Below are 16,478 nucleotides of genomic sequence, written 5' to 3'. Positions count from 1 at the left end.
GAGGGATATGACTGGATTTTTGCTTTAAATATTTTACGAAGAGCATACAGGAAGCTTTTTGTGAAGTTTGCAGAATTGTGTTGTTGCAATGTTGCTCTTCTTGCCCAGTGCATCATCATATAAATAATATAGCCTTGTAGAGCATTCAAATGTGTCAGTAGTTGAAAGCGTCTTCTTGTAGCAAAACATGTTTATACACTGTATTTAGTATTCTGAAGAATTAACAAAATCAGAAATACAGTCCACATACCTTTGATGAAGACATATAGTTAGAGAAGGATACTGAAAAACATTGTTACTCTCTTGTAAAAACCTTGTAAAAAGCACACATGGTTGTGACACATCAGGTCCTGCAATAAAAGCTTTTTTGGCCAGGCCTTTGCATTTATGATTTCAAGGAAAAGGTACTCTCCCAAACCTCTTGCCAAAACCAGTGGCTCAAAACTGACTTGTGAATATTTTACTTTATTCCCAGGAATGGAGATCTTGACAATTCAGGCAGCTGATAATGACGATCCCAAGACGGATAATGTGCGGATCTTCTACCGCTTGGTTGGCCAAATCCCAGAGAGTCCTCGCGCTCTGTTCAGAGTGGACCGGGACTCGGGTGTCATCTCGGTCCAAGCAGACAGCATGGAGGGAACAGCACCGCAGTACACACTCACCATCACTGCTGAGGATGCAAAAGGTGACTGAATAGTTCTTATTTCCAGAAAGGACTGGGTATATTCATTCCCCAAAGAAATGTCATGCACTTTTGTTAGCAATCTTGGATTGGCTGCTACTGAAACTCAGGACATTTCTTGGTTTGACATTCATAATATCCAAAGAATCTGACTTTACATTCTGTGATATTACCTCTCACCATAGAACCCTCATCACCTTGTGCTGGATGCCGTTCATCTGATTAAAACATTATCTGATTACTAAGTTAAAAGCTTATTTGAAAATTAAAATGAAGTAGAGCGTTTGTTTTTTGTTGGTGTTGTGCCGTCTCCATGTACTGTATATCTGTATGTCTATATTATACTGCCCTTGGGTTACCAAGGCACGCACACCAGAAGGAGCAGCACAATATTCATTGAATTGAAGCAAAATATGTGGAGAAAACGGTTTAATTCTTTACATTCTATTCAATTATGTCATTTCTGTCTATTTTTATGAACTACAATATTATAGACTGCTATTTTTCATTGTTAAAAAAAAACATTACAAAAATATTTGTTTTTGGGGAGTTTGGAACGGATTCATTGTATTTCCATTCATTTTAAAGGGGAAAGATGATTTGAGATACTGAGTATTTTAAGTATTTTGAATGGTCATGGAACTAATTGAATTTGTTTCTCACCAGTTTATTTATTTATAACTCAGGAATACACTAATAATAATGACATCATAATGATTTTTCTTTGCTTGCTGATTGGGCAAGGGTAAACCACTTTGCTCTGCTGCCTTATAATAAGGCGTGTAGGCATCCATGGTTTCACATGTCATGATTCAAAAAATGAAAAGACGAAAATATATGCAGTATGTTCACATAAGAATCTCGATAAGTGAAAATGTTTGTGATTCGGAAAAGACCAATACATCACATGACTGCCATTACCGTGCATCAACCTAAAAAATACAATAGAATAGCCATGTTAACATTAAAAGATTTGACGATGAACAGGAAGTAAGCATCTGCCGCATGAGTCATGCATGAGGATGAGATGGAGGCAAGATTAGGTACTTGCTGTTCCTGCCTCATCTTTTATTAGTATTCTGGCCTGACCCTGAGTCACCAATAGAAGGTTTACTGATGTCCCTGGCAGGTCTAAACAGCTCATGTACTGTGGTGGTGACGGTGCAAGATGAGAACAACAACCCACCACTCTTCTCCCAACATGAGGTAAGACAGAACACACTACAGTGAACATGTTCATCAATACTTTTGGCAATAAGGGTAACCCAAAAAACCCAGACTAATAGAAGTGTCTCTTTAACTGCAGACCATGACTCTGCAGGTCACTGATCTAATTTTCCTGGCGGGGAACTAAATAAAGCATGCCCTCTAATCCAAGGCTCATGGAAATGGCAACGTGTTATCTGAGTTTTATTTTGTTCTTTGTATTCTAAGTAGACAGTGCTCTTGTAATTTAATCACATTAGCCTCCTTTGGAGAGAAGTTTCCACTACACTGATGTATTTTTAGAGCAGCCCACCATCATCCCTGCAGGAGAACACCATCATGTTGAAAATAACATCAGAAATTATTTCATAACTGACAGTGTCAATCAAAACAGATCTCATTTGCCTGTCTAGGTAAATCTAACCTTCTGGCCAGTAAGTGTACTTTGTGTCAGACTGATTGATCTGTATAGGGTGACTCCGCCTCTCATCCAATCTCAGCAAAAAAATAGGTTCCTGTGACCCTGCACAGGATAGATGCTGTTGATGATGGATGGCCCAAAGGCCATTAGGCAGAGCCCCCTCACTCCCACCCACATGTGCCATGCAACAGAAAAGAGAAAAGCCATGATGGTTGAGTGATGCGTGGGAGAGCCATCATGCTGTTAAGTCATTCTGTTTTTCTTTCTAGTCTGTAGTGACTCTTTAAGCCTACACAGGCATTAGAAGCAATGAAAGAATGTGATTTAACCCAAAAGGAAAAGTATAACAGCAGGTCGTTAGAAAATCTGCCTCACAGTTGTGAGGCTCCGGGCTCGAGTCTCAGCACCGATCTTCCTGTGTGGAGTTTGCACACTCGCCCTGTACTTGCATGGTTTTTCCCCCCCTGGTACTCACTTCTCCCACTTTCCAAAATCTTGCATGGTAAGACTAAATTGTCCAGTGGTGTGAATGTGAGTGTGAATGGGTATTTGCCCATATGTGCCTTGTGATAGGCTGACAATCAATAAAGGGTGTACCTCAACCTCTCGCCCAACACCAGCTGGGTTATCTGCTGCTCACCTGCAAGGCTAATGAAGACAACAAATGGACGGATGGATGGAAAGTGAAAAGAACCAAAATGAATCTTTCTTCAAATGCTTGGATAGATAAAATATGTGTTGGTGTCACACTATATTTACCCATGAAGTCCCAATTCTACAGTATGCCACTGCAGATCGCCACACACTAACAGCGAGGTGGAAAATGCTCTTGAGTAGGTCACGCCTGAGCAGTGTAGCATTTTCCATAGCCTTGTGAAGGCAACGCCAGGCTGATGTGGGAGGTGAGTGGTGACAGGGCTGGGTTCAGCGACCCTGCAGCTGGGGCAGCCAGATCAGAGGCATTCTGCTTCACTAAAGGACATTAGTGAGTGGCAGATTAAAAAGGCAGTCTAAACTGCTGTGTTAATAAAGGTTAGCCAACACCAACAGGGCAACAGGCCACAATACCGGGTGGGCCAATGTAGGTATTGACTTATTTTAGATTCAGAAAGACCGTGGATCCTAAAGTAGAATTGGAGAGGTACAAAAGGAAGAAACGAAAACCGAAAAGTAGCTTTAAGCAAAGGAAGAAAGAATGGAAAATGAAAAGTGGGTCTGAGGGGAGATGGGAAGGAAGGAAAGGTGGAAGAAAGGAAGAAAGGACGGTAGGACGGAAGGAAGAAGGTCAAGACAGAAGGCGGAAAAAAGCAGGTCTGAGGTGCAAGAAAGGAAAGCAGAAAAACAGGTTTAAGTAATGGAAGGCAGGAGGTAAGGATGCACTGATAAAAAAAACAAAAAAACAGGAGTGATGGGAGAGGCCTGGCCTCTCAGGTGTGATGAGAGAGGCCTGGCTCAGTTAATCTCAAAGGCGTTTGATGGGTTCAGGTCCTAAACTGTTCCCACAAAAGCTAGAAACATAGAATTGTCCAAAACCGATCAAGATTATGAGCTCATTTTGACTATGTGTTGAGGAAAATGCCACTGAATAATACTTAGATCTAGTAAACTCTGCTTTTTATATACAGTAATGCATTTTCTGCACTTCCCCGGCAGTATGGACCTTTCCACATTCCCGAGGACGCTCCGGTGGGCACCACAGTAACAGCTGTACTGGCGGGGGATGCGGATGTTCGAGGTGGAGACAGCTGGCAAGTGAACTATTGTTTAGAGTCTGGAAACGAGGAAGAGGTCTTCTCATTACTTACAGACAGGCAGACCAATGAGGTTTCACTTGTCCTTTCAAAGGTAAACAGTCCTAAAAGCTATCTTCTTCTTTGCCTTTATCTCTTCCTTCAAGCACATCGTTATTAAAGATTACATAAAACATGGATTCCAATCAATAATATTTATACATAAATTAATTCTCATAATGGATTTATTTCTTTATTATTTATGATTCCTCTGATGACATAGTCTAGTCTAATGCGGTATTTCCACATCAAATCTAAAAGAAAACATGGTTTCCTTTTGGCAAGAAAACCCCAAATTCTAGGTCTGGTACAAAATTAGTTCAATAGTTAGTTTGTTATCGCCACGCCCTAGTATGGTCCCTCAGGATAATCTTTCAGAAATGTCTGCGAATCAAATTTGACCAGATTATCAGTATGTGTGTATCTCACTTACGGTAAATCCTGTTGACAATGGAATCTTTTAGCCCAGTAATCTCTCCTGTCCCCGCGGCACATCACGTTGGGCCAGCAGGGTGTTTTTGGCAACAACCTTCCTATGCTAGCTGTTAAATGGGTTTGAACTGTACAGAAATAAATGTCTAAAAGCCCAACTTTCGTTATTTTTCAATGTGATATCAAACAACTGATTTGTTTTGGTTTCATAGGGTAAGGATTTGATTTTGGCATATCCAATTGTTTTCAAAGCATTTTAACAATGACGTGGATAGAGAAATTTTAAAATGTTATTTGTTAATTGAAATTTACTAAAAATACAAGTAGAGGCCCAGTGGAAAAAGATGCGCTCTCAAAACTAACTTTCATTTATTGCATCACCGTGTGAGGTCATTGCCGGAAGGCAGACAGATTTCATTACTCGAAATCACATTGTTCACAGCCAGAGAAAATAATTAGATTGTATGTGCAGAGAATAATGGCAGTTAAGCACACAGGCTATAGGGCCGGAGTTTGAGAATGAGGGGTGAGCTGAATATGAATCTAAAATAATTTGGTTGACATGGAAATTAATACAACACTTCAGATGACTCTTAATAATGAAATCAGCTGTGGAAATGGTTCAATTGCATTTGTAGATGTCTGTCCGTATACCACTTGCACTGGGCTGACATATAGAGACAACCATTTTCCCTTATATTCACACTTGTTCACACTTCACACTGGCAACGAACCAAACGTACATGGTTTGGGACTGTTGGGAGGAAGATGTATTGCTTGGAGAGAACCCACACAAGCATAAATGGAACATGCAAGAGCTACACAGTAGGACATTTCATATGGCAATGCGACAAACAGCCAACAAAAATGTTTCTTTGTTGTTGTTTTGTCACTTTGTTCATTATACTCACAATGCACGTATCTGTTAGTAATGAGGGACTTTGCCTGACATTCAGTGTATTCTGTGTTTTAAGATACTTTTGACGTCAAGTATAATCCATTGTGGACAGGAGTCGCTTAGATGACTGTATTCACAAGATAGTGGTGCACATGTTCTGATGTGCTGATGCACAATGAGTAGTTTGATGCGTCACTTCCAGTCAGTGGCAGTTACCCATACGTCCCCCGCCAAAGGTCTGTGTTCTCTCTCCCTGGCAACAGAGACACACTGAGCGCGAGCAACCTGATGTCAGACAGCAGTTTGATAATGTCTTGTTTCATACTGCTCCTCTGGGTGAGAGTATGCATGCATGTTTGTGCGCAGACGTGGGTAGAGTAGTCAAATATTGTACTCAGGTAAGAGCACTGTAACCTTACATTAATATGACTCAAGTAAAAGTAAAAAGTAGTCCTCCAAATATTTACTTAAGAATATGAACGTACTGAGTGGAAGAAAAAAACTTCTTAAGCGTAACTGGTGAGTAAATTCTGATTTAAAAAAAATAGAGCATGAATGTCAAATAAAATCAAGAATAATAGAATACACACACACCTTCCACCATTTCAACTTTTAAGTGCAAAGACACCAACAACACATGGTTGGGCCCGACAGAAACATTATTTGCTTTATTCACTTAAATGACTGAATGAAGAAGCTATTTTCTGAACAGACTTATATATCCATCCATCCATCCATTTTCAACACCGCTTATCCTGGTTAGGGCCGCGGGACGCTGCAGCTTATCCCAGCTGACTTCAGGCGGACTACACCCCGAACTATATATATATATATATATATATATATATAGATAGATATATTTGTTTTATATAAATATATATATATATATATATACACACACAGGTCCTAGGTGAGGGACCAGACAAACCACAGCTCCAATAACCCCTATGATGACAAACATTTCAGGAAGACGTTTTCCCTTGCCCGGACGCGGGTCACCGGGGTCCCCCTCTGGAGCCAGGCCTGGAAGTGGGGCTCGAAGGCGAGCACCAATGGGGCCCGGCTGGGCACAGGCCGAAAGGGTAACGTGGGTCCCCCTTTCCATGTGCTGACCACCTGTGGGAGGGGCCATAGGGGTCGGGTGCAGTGCGAGCTGGCGGTGGCCGAAGGCACGGACCTTGGCGATCCGATCCCCGGCTATAGAAGCTGGCTCTAGTACATGGAATGTCACCTCTCTGGCAGGGAAGGACCCCGAGCTGGTGTGTGAGGTCAAGAAGTTCTGACTAGATATAGTCGGGCCTGCCTCCACACACAGCTTGGGCTTTGGTACCAGTCCTCTCAAGAGGGGTTGGACTCTCTTCCAGTCTGGAGTTGCCCACGGTGAGAGGCGCCGAGCAGGTGTGGGTATACTTATTACCCCCCGACTTGACGCCTGTACATTGGGGTTCACCCCGGTGGACAAGAGGGTAGCCTCCCTCCGCCTTCAGGTGGGGGGACGGGTCCTGACTGTTGTTTGTGCCTATGCACCAAACAGCAGTTCAGAGTACCCACCCTTTTTGGAGTCCTTGGAAGGGGTGCTGGAGAGCGCTCCCGCTGGGGACTCCATCGTTCTGCTGGGGGACTTCAACGCTCACGTGGGCAATGACAGTGAGACCTGATTCGGAGGAACGCCCCCCCCGATCAGAACCCGAACGGTCTTCTGTTATGAGACTTCTGTACTCATCACGGATTGTCCATAATGAACACCATGTTCAAGCATAAGGGTGTCCACACGTGCACTTGGGACCAGGACACCCTCGGTTGCAGTTCAATGATCGACTTTGTGGTCGTGTCATCGGACTTGCGGCCGCATGTCTTGGACTCTCGGGTGAAGAGAGGGGTGGAGCTATCAACTGATCACCACCTGGTTTTGACGTCCCTTCACTTGTGTGCCTCTGGTGCACCTCAAATATGTTTGGCCTATTCTTACTTTTATGCCCCACACCTGCTGTTGACTTCCCATAACATTTTAGAAATATTTTTGATATGTTTTTTTTCACTTTCGTGACACTGGTACACTTGCAATTTACTCCCATTTGAAAACGTTTTCTTTTTTTTTTTAAACCTGCTATTGTCTCTCAGAGTAGCACTCAGAAATATTTTGGCTTCTTGTCACCACGTCCTGGTACACCTCCTATCATAGCACTCTGAAATATATTCGTGCTTTTTCACACTTTTGTGCCCCTGGCCCCTTTTTTTGTGCCCCTTGGCTCCTTTTGTGTCCCTGTGACTCCTCCACTTGACTGAAGTAACTCGCTAAGGTCGTTGGTGTAGTGAGTTTATTTTTTCCCCCTTAAGAAATGTAATTCTCCTTTTAAACAAATGGGGAGTAAATTTGAGCTCCAGGCATGTGATATCCTCTGCAGTGTCCAACGCATCCACTTTTGTGATCTTAATTTTGAGTAACAAACAATTTGTGTTGAAAAACTTACAAATCAACTAGTGGAGTGCAAAGGGGGTGGGGGGTGGGGGTTGGTGGTGTTGCATTGGTACCCCCCTCCCCCCAGGGTACCGGTTTTCGACGGGCATCAAAAATTAATTCGGCCCTGGGCAACGAGTGAGCTTTGCACACCACTGCGAACAACTCAACTGAATTTTGTGCTTTCCCTCTGTTTGGGCAGGTTATTGACTTTGAGCGTGAGAGTGAGTACATCCTCGTTCTAAGTGCCCAGAACCCAGTAGCTCTGGTCCGGGGCCGCTATGGTCCTTCATCAACGGCAACTGTATCAATCTATGTTGATGATGTAAATGAAGGTCCAGTTCTATCTCAAAGCCATTATGAGGTGACGGTCAGAGAGGGTGAAGAACCCGGGCGGGTTATTGCCACAATCAGAGGCTATGACCCTGATTCTCACCCAATTAGGTAAATCTCACTCTCATCATTCTGGCAAAATTATCATCATTGTAGCTCCACAGAGATGCATGTGTTTTTCGTTCTAGATATTCTCTTCAGGGGGACACCAAGAAGTACTTTTCAATAGGGAAATATTCAGGTGAGCTGAAAACTGTGCAAGCATTGGACAGAGAGGAGAACAGCACATACACAATGGAGGTTATTGCAGTGGATGGACGTAAGTTGGATTTCATTATTAGTCATTACTGCACCGCAATGCATTGATTGATTTACCAAATAATGAATATATAAAAATGATAAATGAGCACTAAGAGCACAGACCATTTTCTAAGGGAGAACATTATTGATTTACAGTAGATTATCACCAAGCAATACACCTTCACAGATATACGGCATACATACATTGTTCCGTGCACCGTTGATTAATTCCTTTAAGAGATAAAATAGCATGTTAATTGTTTCAAATCTAGAGTACTTATGTCATGATTTTTAAATTTTTTTATTTTTTTTTCAAGGAAACTCCTCATTATCTGCGTCAACCTTGGTCACGGTACAAATTTTGGATGTGAATGACAACAGTCCAGTGTTGGTGGGTGACTATTCCTGGAAGTACCTGTGTACACCTCGCTGGGAAGACCAAGCACTGGTGCTGGCCTCACGGGACAGTGATGGCCCACAGCATGGAGGAAGACTCAACTTCTCGCTGAGGAGTGATGCCACAGTCCGACGCAACTGGAAGCTCACTCCCATCAATGGTGAGGTGCACTGGACATAACTATGGCATCCCATGATTACTTTACAGTGAGAACACAATGGAATAGAAAACAAAAACCATAAGCCCCTTTTTTTGGAGGGTAGAAATTCAAATTTTAATATCTCGCACACAAAGGCTAGATATAAACACTGTACAAGCATAATCCTATGGACATGCATAAACAGAAAAATTGAACTTTTGTCTCTGACCTTTCTATCCATACATCCATCCATTTTCCGTACCGCTTCTCCTCACTCGGGTCGCGGGGCGTGCTGGAGCCTATCCCAGCTATCATCGGGCAGGAGGCGGGGTACACCCTGAACTAGTTGCCAGCCAATCGCAGGGCACATACAAACAAACAACCATTTGCACTCACATTCACACATATGGGCAATTTAGAGTTGTCAATTAACCTACCATGCATGTTTTAGGAATGTGGGAGGAAACCGGAGTGCCCGGAGAAAACCCACCCAGGCACAGGGAGAACATGCAAACTCCACACAGGTGGGGCCGGGGATTGAACCCCGGTCCTCAGAACTGTGAGGCTGACGCTCTAACCAATCATCCACTGTGCCGCCTCTCTGACCTTTCATGTTCTCAAAATAGCCCATTGGCGTGCAAATAGTGTGAAAGGTCGTCGATAGTATGTCCACTGTGTGTGATTGGCAAACAGTCCAGCGCATCACCGCCTTTTCCAACTCCGGTTAGGAAACTAAACACTCACAAAATAATGTAATTATATTCTACCAGAGGAAACCCTGGTGATATTATGTCCATCCATTTCTGACTGTGGCGTTCTCTTTTTGTTCACAACACAGGTCACAGTTTTATTTAGATCATGTTGTATGACAGTAACGGTACTTGTGATCTCAACATGGACCGAAATGGAATCTCTTCCTTTAGTTTTGATAATGTTACTATATTTTTTTCTTTTTGAAGATACTGGTGACAGGATTCTGACAGACTGGTGACAGTATTGTGCCTTACAAGCAGAGCCTTTTCTCTGTAAGTGAGGTAGCAGGCCTTGACTGGTTTGACAGACTGAGGGGGACATATGTTGGGTCTCTGGAGTACCTGCCCACTCATGAACTAAATATTGTATTTGTTGCCTATTTCTGTGATGTCACAATTCAGCAAACCTTATAAAAAGCATTTCACCCATATGTTATTAAGCTATCCGGGGACTCTTTTAAATTGTGAAAAAGCGCATATTTTGTCTCCTTCAAGGTAAGCAGATATTTTGAAAAGATAAAGAATTAAATACAAATATGGTACACAATAGTGCTTGCATCAAAGTAGCTCTGGTGACGTTCCAACTGTCGGTCGTAAAAATATAAATATTCTGCCAATTCTTCTATCCATCAGAGGTGCATTTTGTCACCGTTTTTTAGTTGGCAGATGTATGATGATGCACAAAACAAAGAAACTGTAGAAACATAATAATGTATTGTGATAAAGCTTATAAAATGCACCTTTGCACGAGAAAATCGACATTCTATCCCCTTTTTATTACATTAACCTATTAAAATGAATATTATTCTGAGCAGATTCTTCTTCTTTTCCTTTCGGCTTGTCCCGTTAGCGGTCGCCACAGCGTGTCATCCTTTTCCATGTAAGCCTATCTCCTGCATCATCCTCTCTAACACCAACTGCCTTCATGTCTTCCCTCACGACATCCATCAACCTTCTCTTTGGTCTTCCTCTAGCTCTCTTGCCTGGCAGCTCCATCCTCATCATCCTTCTACCAATATACTCACTCTCTCTCCTCTGGACGTGTCCAAACCATCTTCATTTCCGTCACCTCCTGCTCTGCTTCCTGTTGTCTCTTCAGTGCCAGTGTCTCTAATCCGTATATCATGGCTGGCCTCACTACTGTTTTATAAACTTTGCCCTTCATCCTAGCAGAGACTCTTCTGTCACATGACACACCTGACACCTTCCTCCACCCATTCCAACCTGCTTGGACCCGTTTCTTCACTTCTTGACCACACTCACCATTGCTCTGGACGGTTGACCCCAAGTATTTAAAGTCCTCCACCCTTACTATCTCTTCTCCCTGTAGCCTCACTCTTCCCCCACCACACCTCTCCTTCATGCACATATATTCTGTTTTACTTTGGTTTATCTTCATTCCTCTTCTTTCCAGTGCATGCCTCCATCTTTCTAACTGTTGCTCCAGCTGCTCCCTGCTTTCCCTGCAGATCACAATGTCATCTGCAAACATCATGGTCCACGGGGATTCCAGTGTAACCTCGTCTGTCAGCCTATCCATCACCACTGCAAAAAGGAAGGGGCTCATCCCTGATCCGTGATGCAGTCCCATGTCCACCTTAAATTCGTCTGTCACACCGACAGCACACCTCACCGCTGTTCTGCTGCCCTCGTACATGTCCTGTATGATTCTAACATACTTCTCTGCCACTCCAGACATCCGCATGCAGTATCACAGTTCCTCTCTGTCATCTCTAGATCTACAAAGGCACAATGTAGCTCCTTCTGACCTTCTCTGTACTCTTCCATCAACATCCTCAAGGCAAATAATGCATCTGTGGTACTCTTTCTAGGCATGAAACCATAGTGCTGCTCGCAAATACTCACTTCTGTCCTGAGTCTAGCCTCCACTACTCTTTCCCATAACTTCATTGTATGGCTCATCAACTTTATTCCTCTATTAGTTCCCACAGCTCTGCACATCACCTTTGTTCTTAAAAATGGGCACCAGCACACTTTTCCTCCATTCTTCAGGCATCTTCTTACACTCTAGAATTCTATTGAACAAGCTGGTCAAAAACTCCACAGCCACCTCTCCAAGATGCTTCAATACCTCCACAGGAATGTCATCAGGACCAACTGCCTTTCCATTTTTCATCATCTTTAATGCCTTTCTAACTTCCCCCTTACTAATCATTGCCACTTCCTGGTCCACCACACTTGCCTCTTCTACTCTCCCTTCTCTCTCATTTTCCTCATTTATCAACTCCTCGAAGTATTCTTTCCATCTAGCTAGCACACTGCTGGCACCAGTCAACATATTTCCATCTCTATCCTTAATCACCCTAACCTGCTGCACTTCCTTCCCATCTCTATCCCTCTGTCTGGCCAACCTGTATAGATCATTTTCTCCTTCTTTAGTGTCCAACCTCACATACATGTCATCATAGGTCTCTTGTTTGGCCTTTGCCACCTCTACCTTTTCCCTTATGTTGCATCTCAATGTATTCCTTTCGCCTCTCCTCGGTCCGCTCAGTGTGCCACTTCTTCTGAGCTAACCTTTTTCCTTATATGATTTCCTGTACTGTGAGGTTCCACCACCAATTCTCCTTCTCTCCTTTCCTGCCAGAAGATACACCAAGTAGTCTCCTGCCTGCCTCTCTGGTCACCTTGGCTGCAGTGGTCCAGTCTTCTGGAAGCTCCTCCCCGTCCACCGAGAGCCTGTCTCACCTCTTCCCGAAAAGCTGCACAACGCTCATCATGTCTCAGCTTCCGCCACATGGTTCTCTTCTCTGCCTTTGTCTTCCTAATCTTCCTCCCCCCCACCAGAGTCATCTTACACATCACCATCCTATGCTGTAAAGCCACACTCTCCCCTACCACTACCTTACAGTTGGTAACCTTCTTCAGATTACATCGTCTGCACAAGATGTAATCCGCCTGCGTGCTTTTACCTCTGCTCTTGTAGGACACCCTTTGTTCGTGCCTCTTCTGGGAAAAAAAGTGTTCACTACAGCCATTTGCATCCTTGTTGCAAAGTCTACCACCATCTGTCCCTCCAAGTTCCTTTCCTGGATGCCGTACTTACCCATCACTTCTTCATCACCCCTATTTCCTTCACCAACATGTCCATTACAATCTGCACCAATTACGACTCTCTCTCTGTCTGGGATGCTCAGAACTACCTCGTCTAGCTCCTTTCAGAATTTCTCATTCATCTCTAGGTCACATCCTACCTGTGGGGTATAGCCACTAATCACATTACACATAACACCCTCAATTTCAAGTTTCAGCCTCATCACTCGAACTGATACTCCTTTCACATTTTTAGCCAACTCTTCTTTTAAATTAACCCCGACTCTATTTGTTCTTACTGCCTTTCCACCTGGTCTCCTGAACACACAATATATCAACCTTTCTCCTAATCCTTATGTCAACCAACTCCCGAGATTTTTGCTGTCATAGTCCCAACATTCAAAGTCCCCACATTCAGTTCTAGGCTCTGTGCTTTCCTCTTCTCTTTCTGCCGAAGAACCCTCTTTCCACCTCTTCTTCTTCTTTGACTTCGACCCACAGTAGCTGAATTTCCAACGGCGCCCTGCAGTTTGACGGCGCCGGTGGCAGACGTTGTTAACCCGGGCCACGACCGATCCGGTATGGAATTCTTTGGATGAACGCTCATATTTGTTTGGCAAAGTTTTAAGCCGGATGCCCTTCTTGATGCAACCCTCTGCATTTATCCGGGCTTGGGACCAACCTACAGTTTGCACTGACTTGTGCCCCCCATAGGGCTGCATTCACTTCCACAATATTCTTCGGAAATCACAATTTCCTGTCACGGGTGAGCTTTTTTTTAAAAAAAAACAGGCCCATGGGCTACTCACGTGGTCCTTGGGGGACTCGATTAAAATAAATTACTAAATTAGAGGCTTTGTAATTAATTAATCTCGATTAATCACATGTTTTATAATATAACAATATTTGTCCTAAAAAGCAACATTGTTTACGAAATGTTAAACATTTCAATACAAAACAGCAGAAAAATTGATAGAAAATATCCCTGGCCTAAATTAAACAGACCTAAAATTAAAAATTATGAACTATCCATTAAATGACTGTTACAGGTTCACTGAAGACCAAAATATTATTTCCTAATTTAGGTTTAGGGCCAAATTTGACCCATTGGGCTTTAGGCGTATCATTTCAAAGAATCACAATAACAAACACTGTCAATGTAAACTGTTATAAATTTAGGAAAATAATCACTCAATCACACAGCTACATTTAACAATGTTTTTTTTTTTTTTTTTTTTGTTTTTTGCTTTATTTGTTGCAAGTTAGAACTGGATTTCAAATGTACAAACACACTTTGGCCAATGGAAACAAGAACACAAGGCCAAAATCACGAATGAAAAAAAATTTGCTTATGCAAAAATCTGTTCTGCTCGAGAGAGGAACTCACACTAGACATTGTGGTGATCTTTGAAACAATTTTTTTTTTGTTGATGCAGAGAGGAACTGCACATTTTTCACAGTGCATTTCAGTTTTGAGGTTCTTGCACACAGCACATCGACAGCGATGGTCCTCCTTAACAGGGCAATGGGCGATGCGGTCTGTACTACTCAGGCAACTTAGTAAAATATACATCCATCCATCCATCCATCTATTTTCTGAGCCGCTTCTCCTCACAGAGGGTCGCAGGCGTGCTGGAGCCTATCTCAGCTGTGATCGGGCAGGAAGCGGGGTACACCCTGAACTGGTTGCCAGCCAATCACAGGGCACATATAAACAAACAACCATTTGCACTCACATTCATACCTACAGGCAATTTAGAGTTGCCAATTAACCTAGCATGTATGTTTTTGGGATGTGGGAGGAAACCGGAGTGCCTGGAGAAAATCCACGCAGGAACGGGGAGAACATGCAAACTCCACACAGGCGGGGCCGGGGATTGAACCCCGGTCCTCAGAACTGTGAGGCAGGCGCTCTAACCAGTGGTTCACCGTGCCGCCTTAGTGAAATATATACAAATGAATTTATTTCAAGGCTTTAGGCCAAATGCAGGACTGTCACCAATCTCCCAAAGTCACTCACAGAACCAAAGGGTCATTTTTGACCCAACAGTTTTTAACCCATACACCCAGAGGGTCATTTTTGGCCCATCGTTTTTTTAATTAGCTCAGAGTAGCTAATTTATCAAAAACAAAAGAATATAAATCTTACTTCTAGGCATTATGCAAGCTAAAATTAAATAGATTATCAAAAATACAGAATTTTACCAAGCGCTGGTTTGCTGAGAAGACGATTCTGTTTGGGTAGGTTTCCAGCTCCACAAAACAGCATGTGGTCAGCCATCTTGTCACTTCCACTTTGGCTCATGTCAGTTCAATATTCATCCACGAAGTGTCTCTATGCAGGGACCAGAAGTAGCACTCTGGGCTTTTGAAGTTAAATTTAAAAATTTTGTTTGATTGTTCATTTTTGGTAGCAGCAATTAACGGCGGCCAAATTTCGAACCTGTGGATTCTCCAGGTTAAAGTGCGATTTTTTGACAGTTATTTTAGAACAGTATTGCCTTTAAATGGTTTCTGTGTGGCAGTTGAAAAGTTGGATCACATGTTGGAGGGTTGAAAGTGCTTTGTTGGTATCAAAACTCCTTGTTGCACAATTTTCACAAAACCACGGTTATCGAGGCTTCCATAAATAAAGGAGTTTTTGTTTTGTTTTGTTTTAAAAAAAAAAAAATTTCCCCCCCATCAGTCCTAGCAACGCTGTTTCATCCAATTCCCCCATTTTGGTAGTCAAGCTATGACGTGTGCGTCAGTGTAATCGGTGTACCAGGATAACGTGCACTGACAAAGGTTCTGCGTTGTTTGGAACACAATATACTATTAAAATGTTTTCATTTTTTATAATTAATTAATCATGATTAATGCATTAAAGTCCAATCCCTATTTTTTTTTGTAGAAAGGTGTAAGCACTATATAGGTGCAGTACAAGAGGTCAATTTACCACATCTCAACCATTTTCCTCTGCGGTGTTCCATCTTGTGTTTCCGCTCTCCTGTTGCTGTGGGTATTGATTGAGCTCACCTGTAATTACAACTCGCAACTGAAATGCATAATTTCTTTGCCGTCATCAACTGGTTCGTTCCAGCTCAATTAGGCTGAAACAGGAATCGCGCAGAAAGTGTTGCACCTTGTCATCAATGGTTGGTGTTTTTGTGTCGATCGATGCAAATGAGGCCCTACTAATGTCTAATTTCCGCTCGCACTGAGCAGTCATGACTCATCTATTATGAATTTGATTCATTTAATGTGATCAACCTTTGTCATTGTAAAAGCTTACAAAACAAACCTGCAGAGTGTTGCGCCACATATATAAAACAGAGCAGAGAGGGAAACAAAAGAGAACCAGTAAACTAGGATTTAAGTGCCGCACAGCTCTTGTTGTTTTGACTGGCAAATGGAACATGAAGGGGGTTGATGGTAAGGTACAAGTGTAAGAACCTCTGATAAGAGTTCAAACAATTTGATAAACACTTCTCTTTACAGGGCTAGTCTCACGTCATACAGCCAGCCGTGTATTTTAAACTGATTTGCACAGATAAGATAAAGAGCCCCACTCCAGCACACGCCACAAATGTGTATGGGTGTTATGTCTCTGGTGAATTCTGAAATGTTTTTG

The 16,478-nt window shown here is 42.7% G+C and overlaps 1 protein-coding gene across 1 annotated transcript in view; it reads left to right on the top strand.

Moving 5' to 3' along the window:
• Positions 1-16,478, top strand: part of cdh16 (cadherin 16, KSP-cadherin) — a 28,341-nt gene that overhangs the window by 10,163 nt on the left and 1,700 nt on the right. The window contains exons 10-15 of the mRNA XM_061670157.1: positions 476-688; positions 1,815-1,891; positions 3,966-4,157; positions 8,093-8,334; positions 8,412-8,542; positions 8,841-9,080. Coding sequence (XP_061526141.1) covers positions 476-688; positions 1,815-1,891; positions 3,966-4,157; positions 8,093-8,334; positions 8,412-8,542; positions 8,841-9,080 — 1,095 coding nt within the window. The remainder of the gene's footprint in view (positions 1-475; positions 689-1,814; positions 1,892-3,965; positions 4,158-8,092; positions 8,335-8,411; positions 8,543-8,840; positions 9,081-16,478) is intronic.

This window comes from Phycodurus eques, chromosome 2 (assembly GCF_024500275.1).
Source record: "Phycodurus eques isolate BA_2022a chromosome 2, UOR_Pequ_1.1, whole genome shotgun sequence".
NCBI classification, from domain to species: domain Eukaryota; kingdom Metazoa; phylum Chordata; class Actinopteri; order Syngnathiformes; family Syngnathidae; genus Phycodurus; species Phycodurus eques.
The sequence above is the reverse complement of the archived record's forward strand: the minus strand, read 5'-3'. Positions and strand labels throughout refer to the sequence as shown.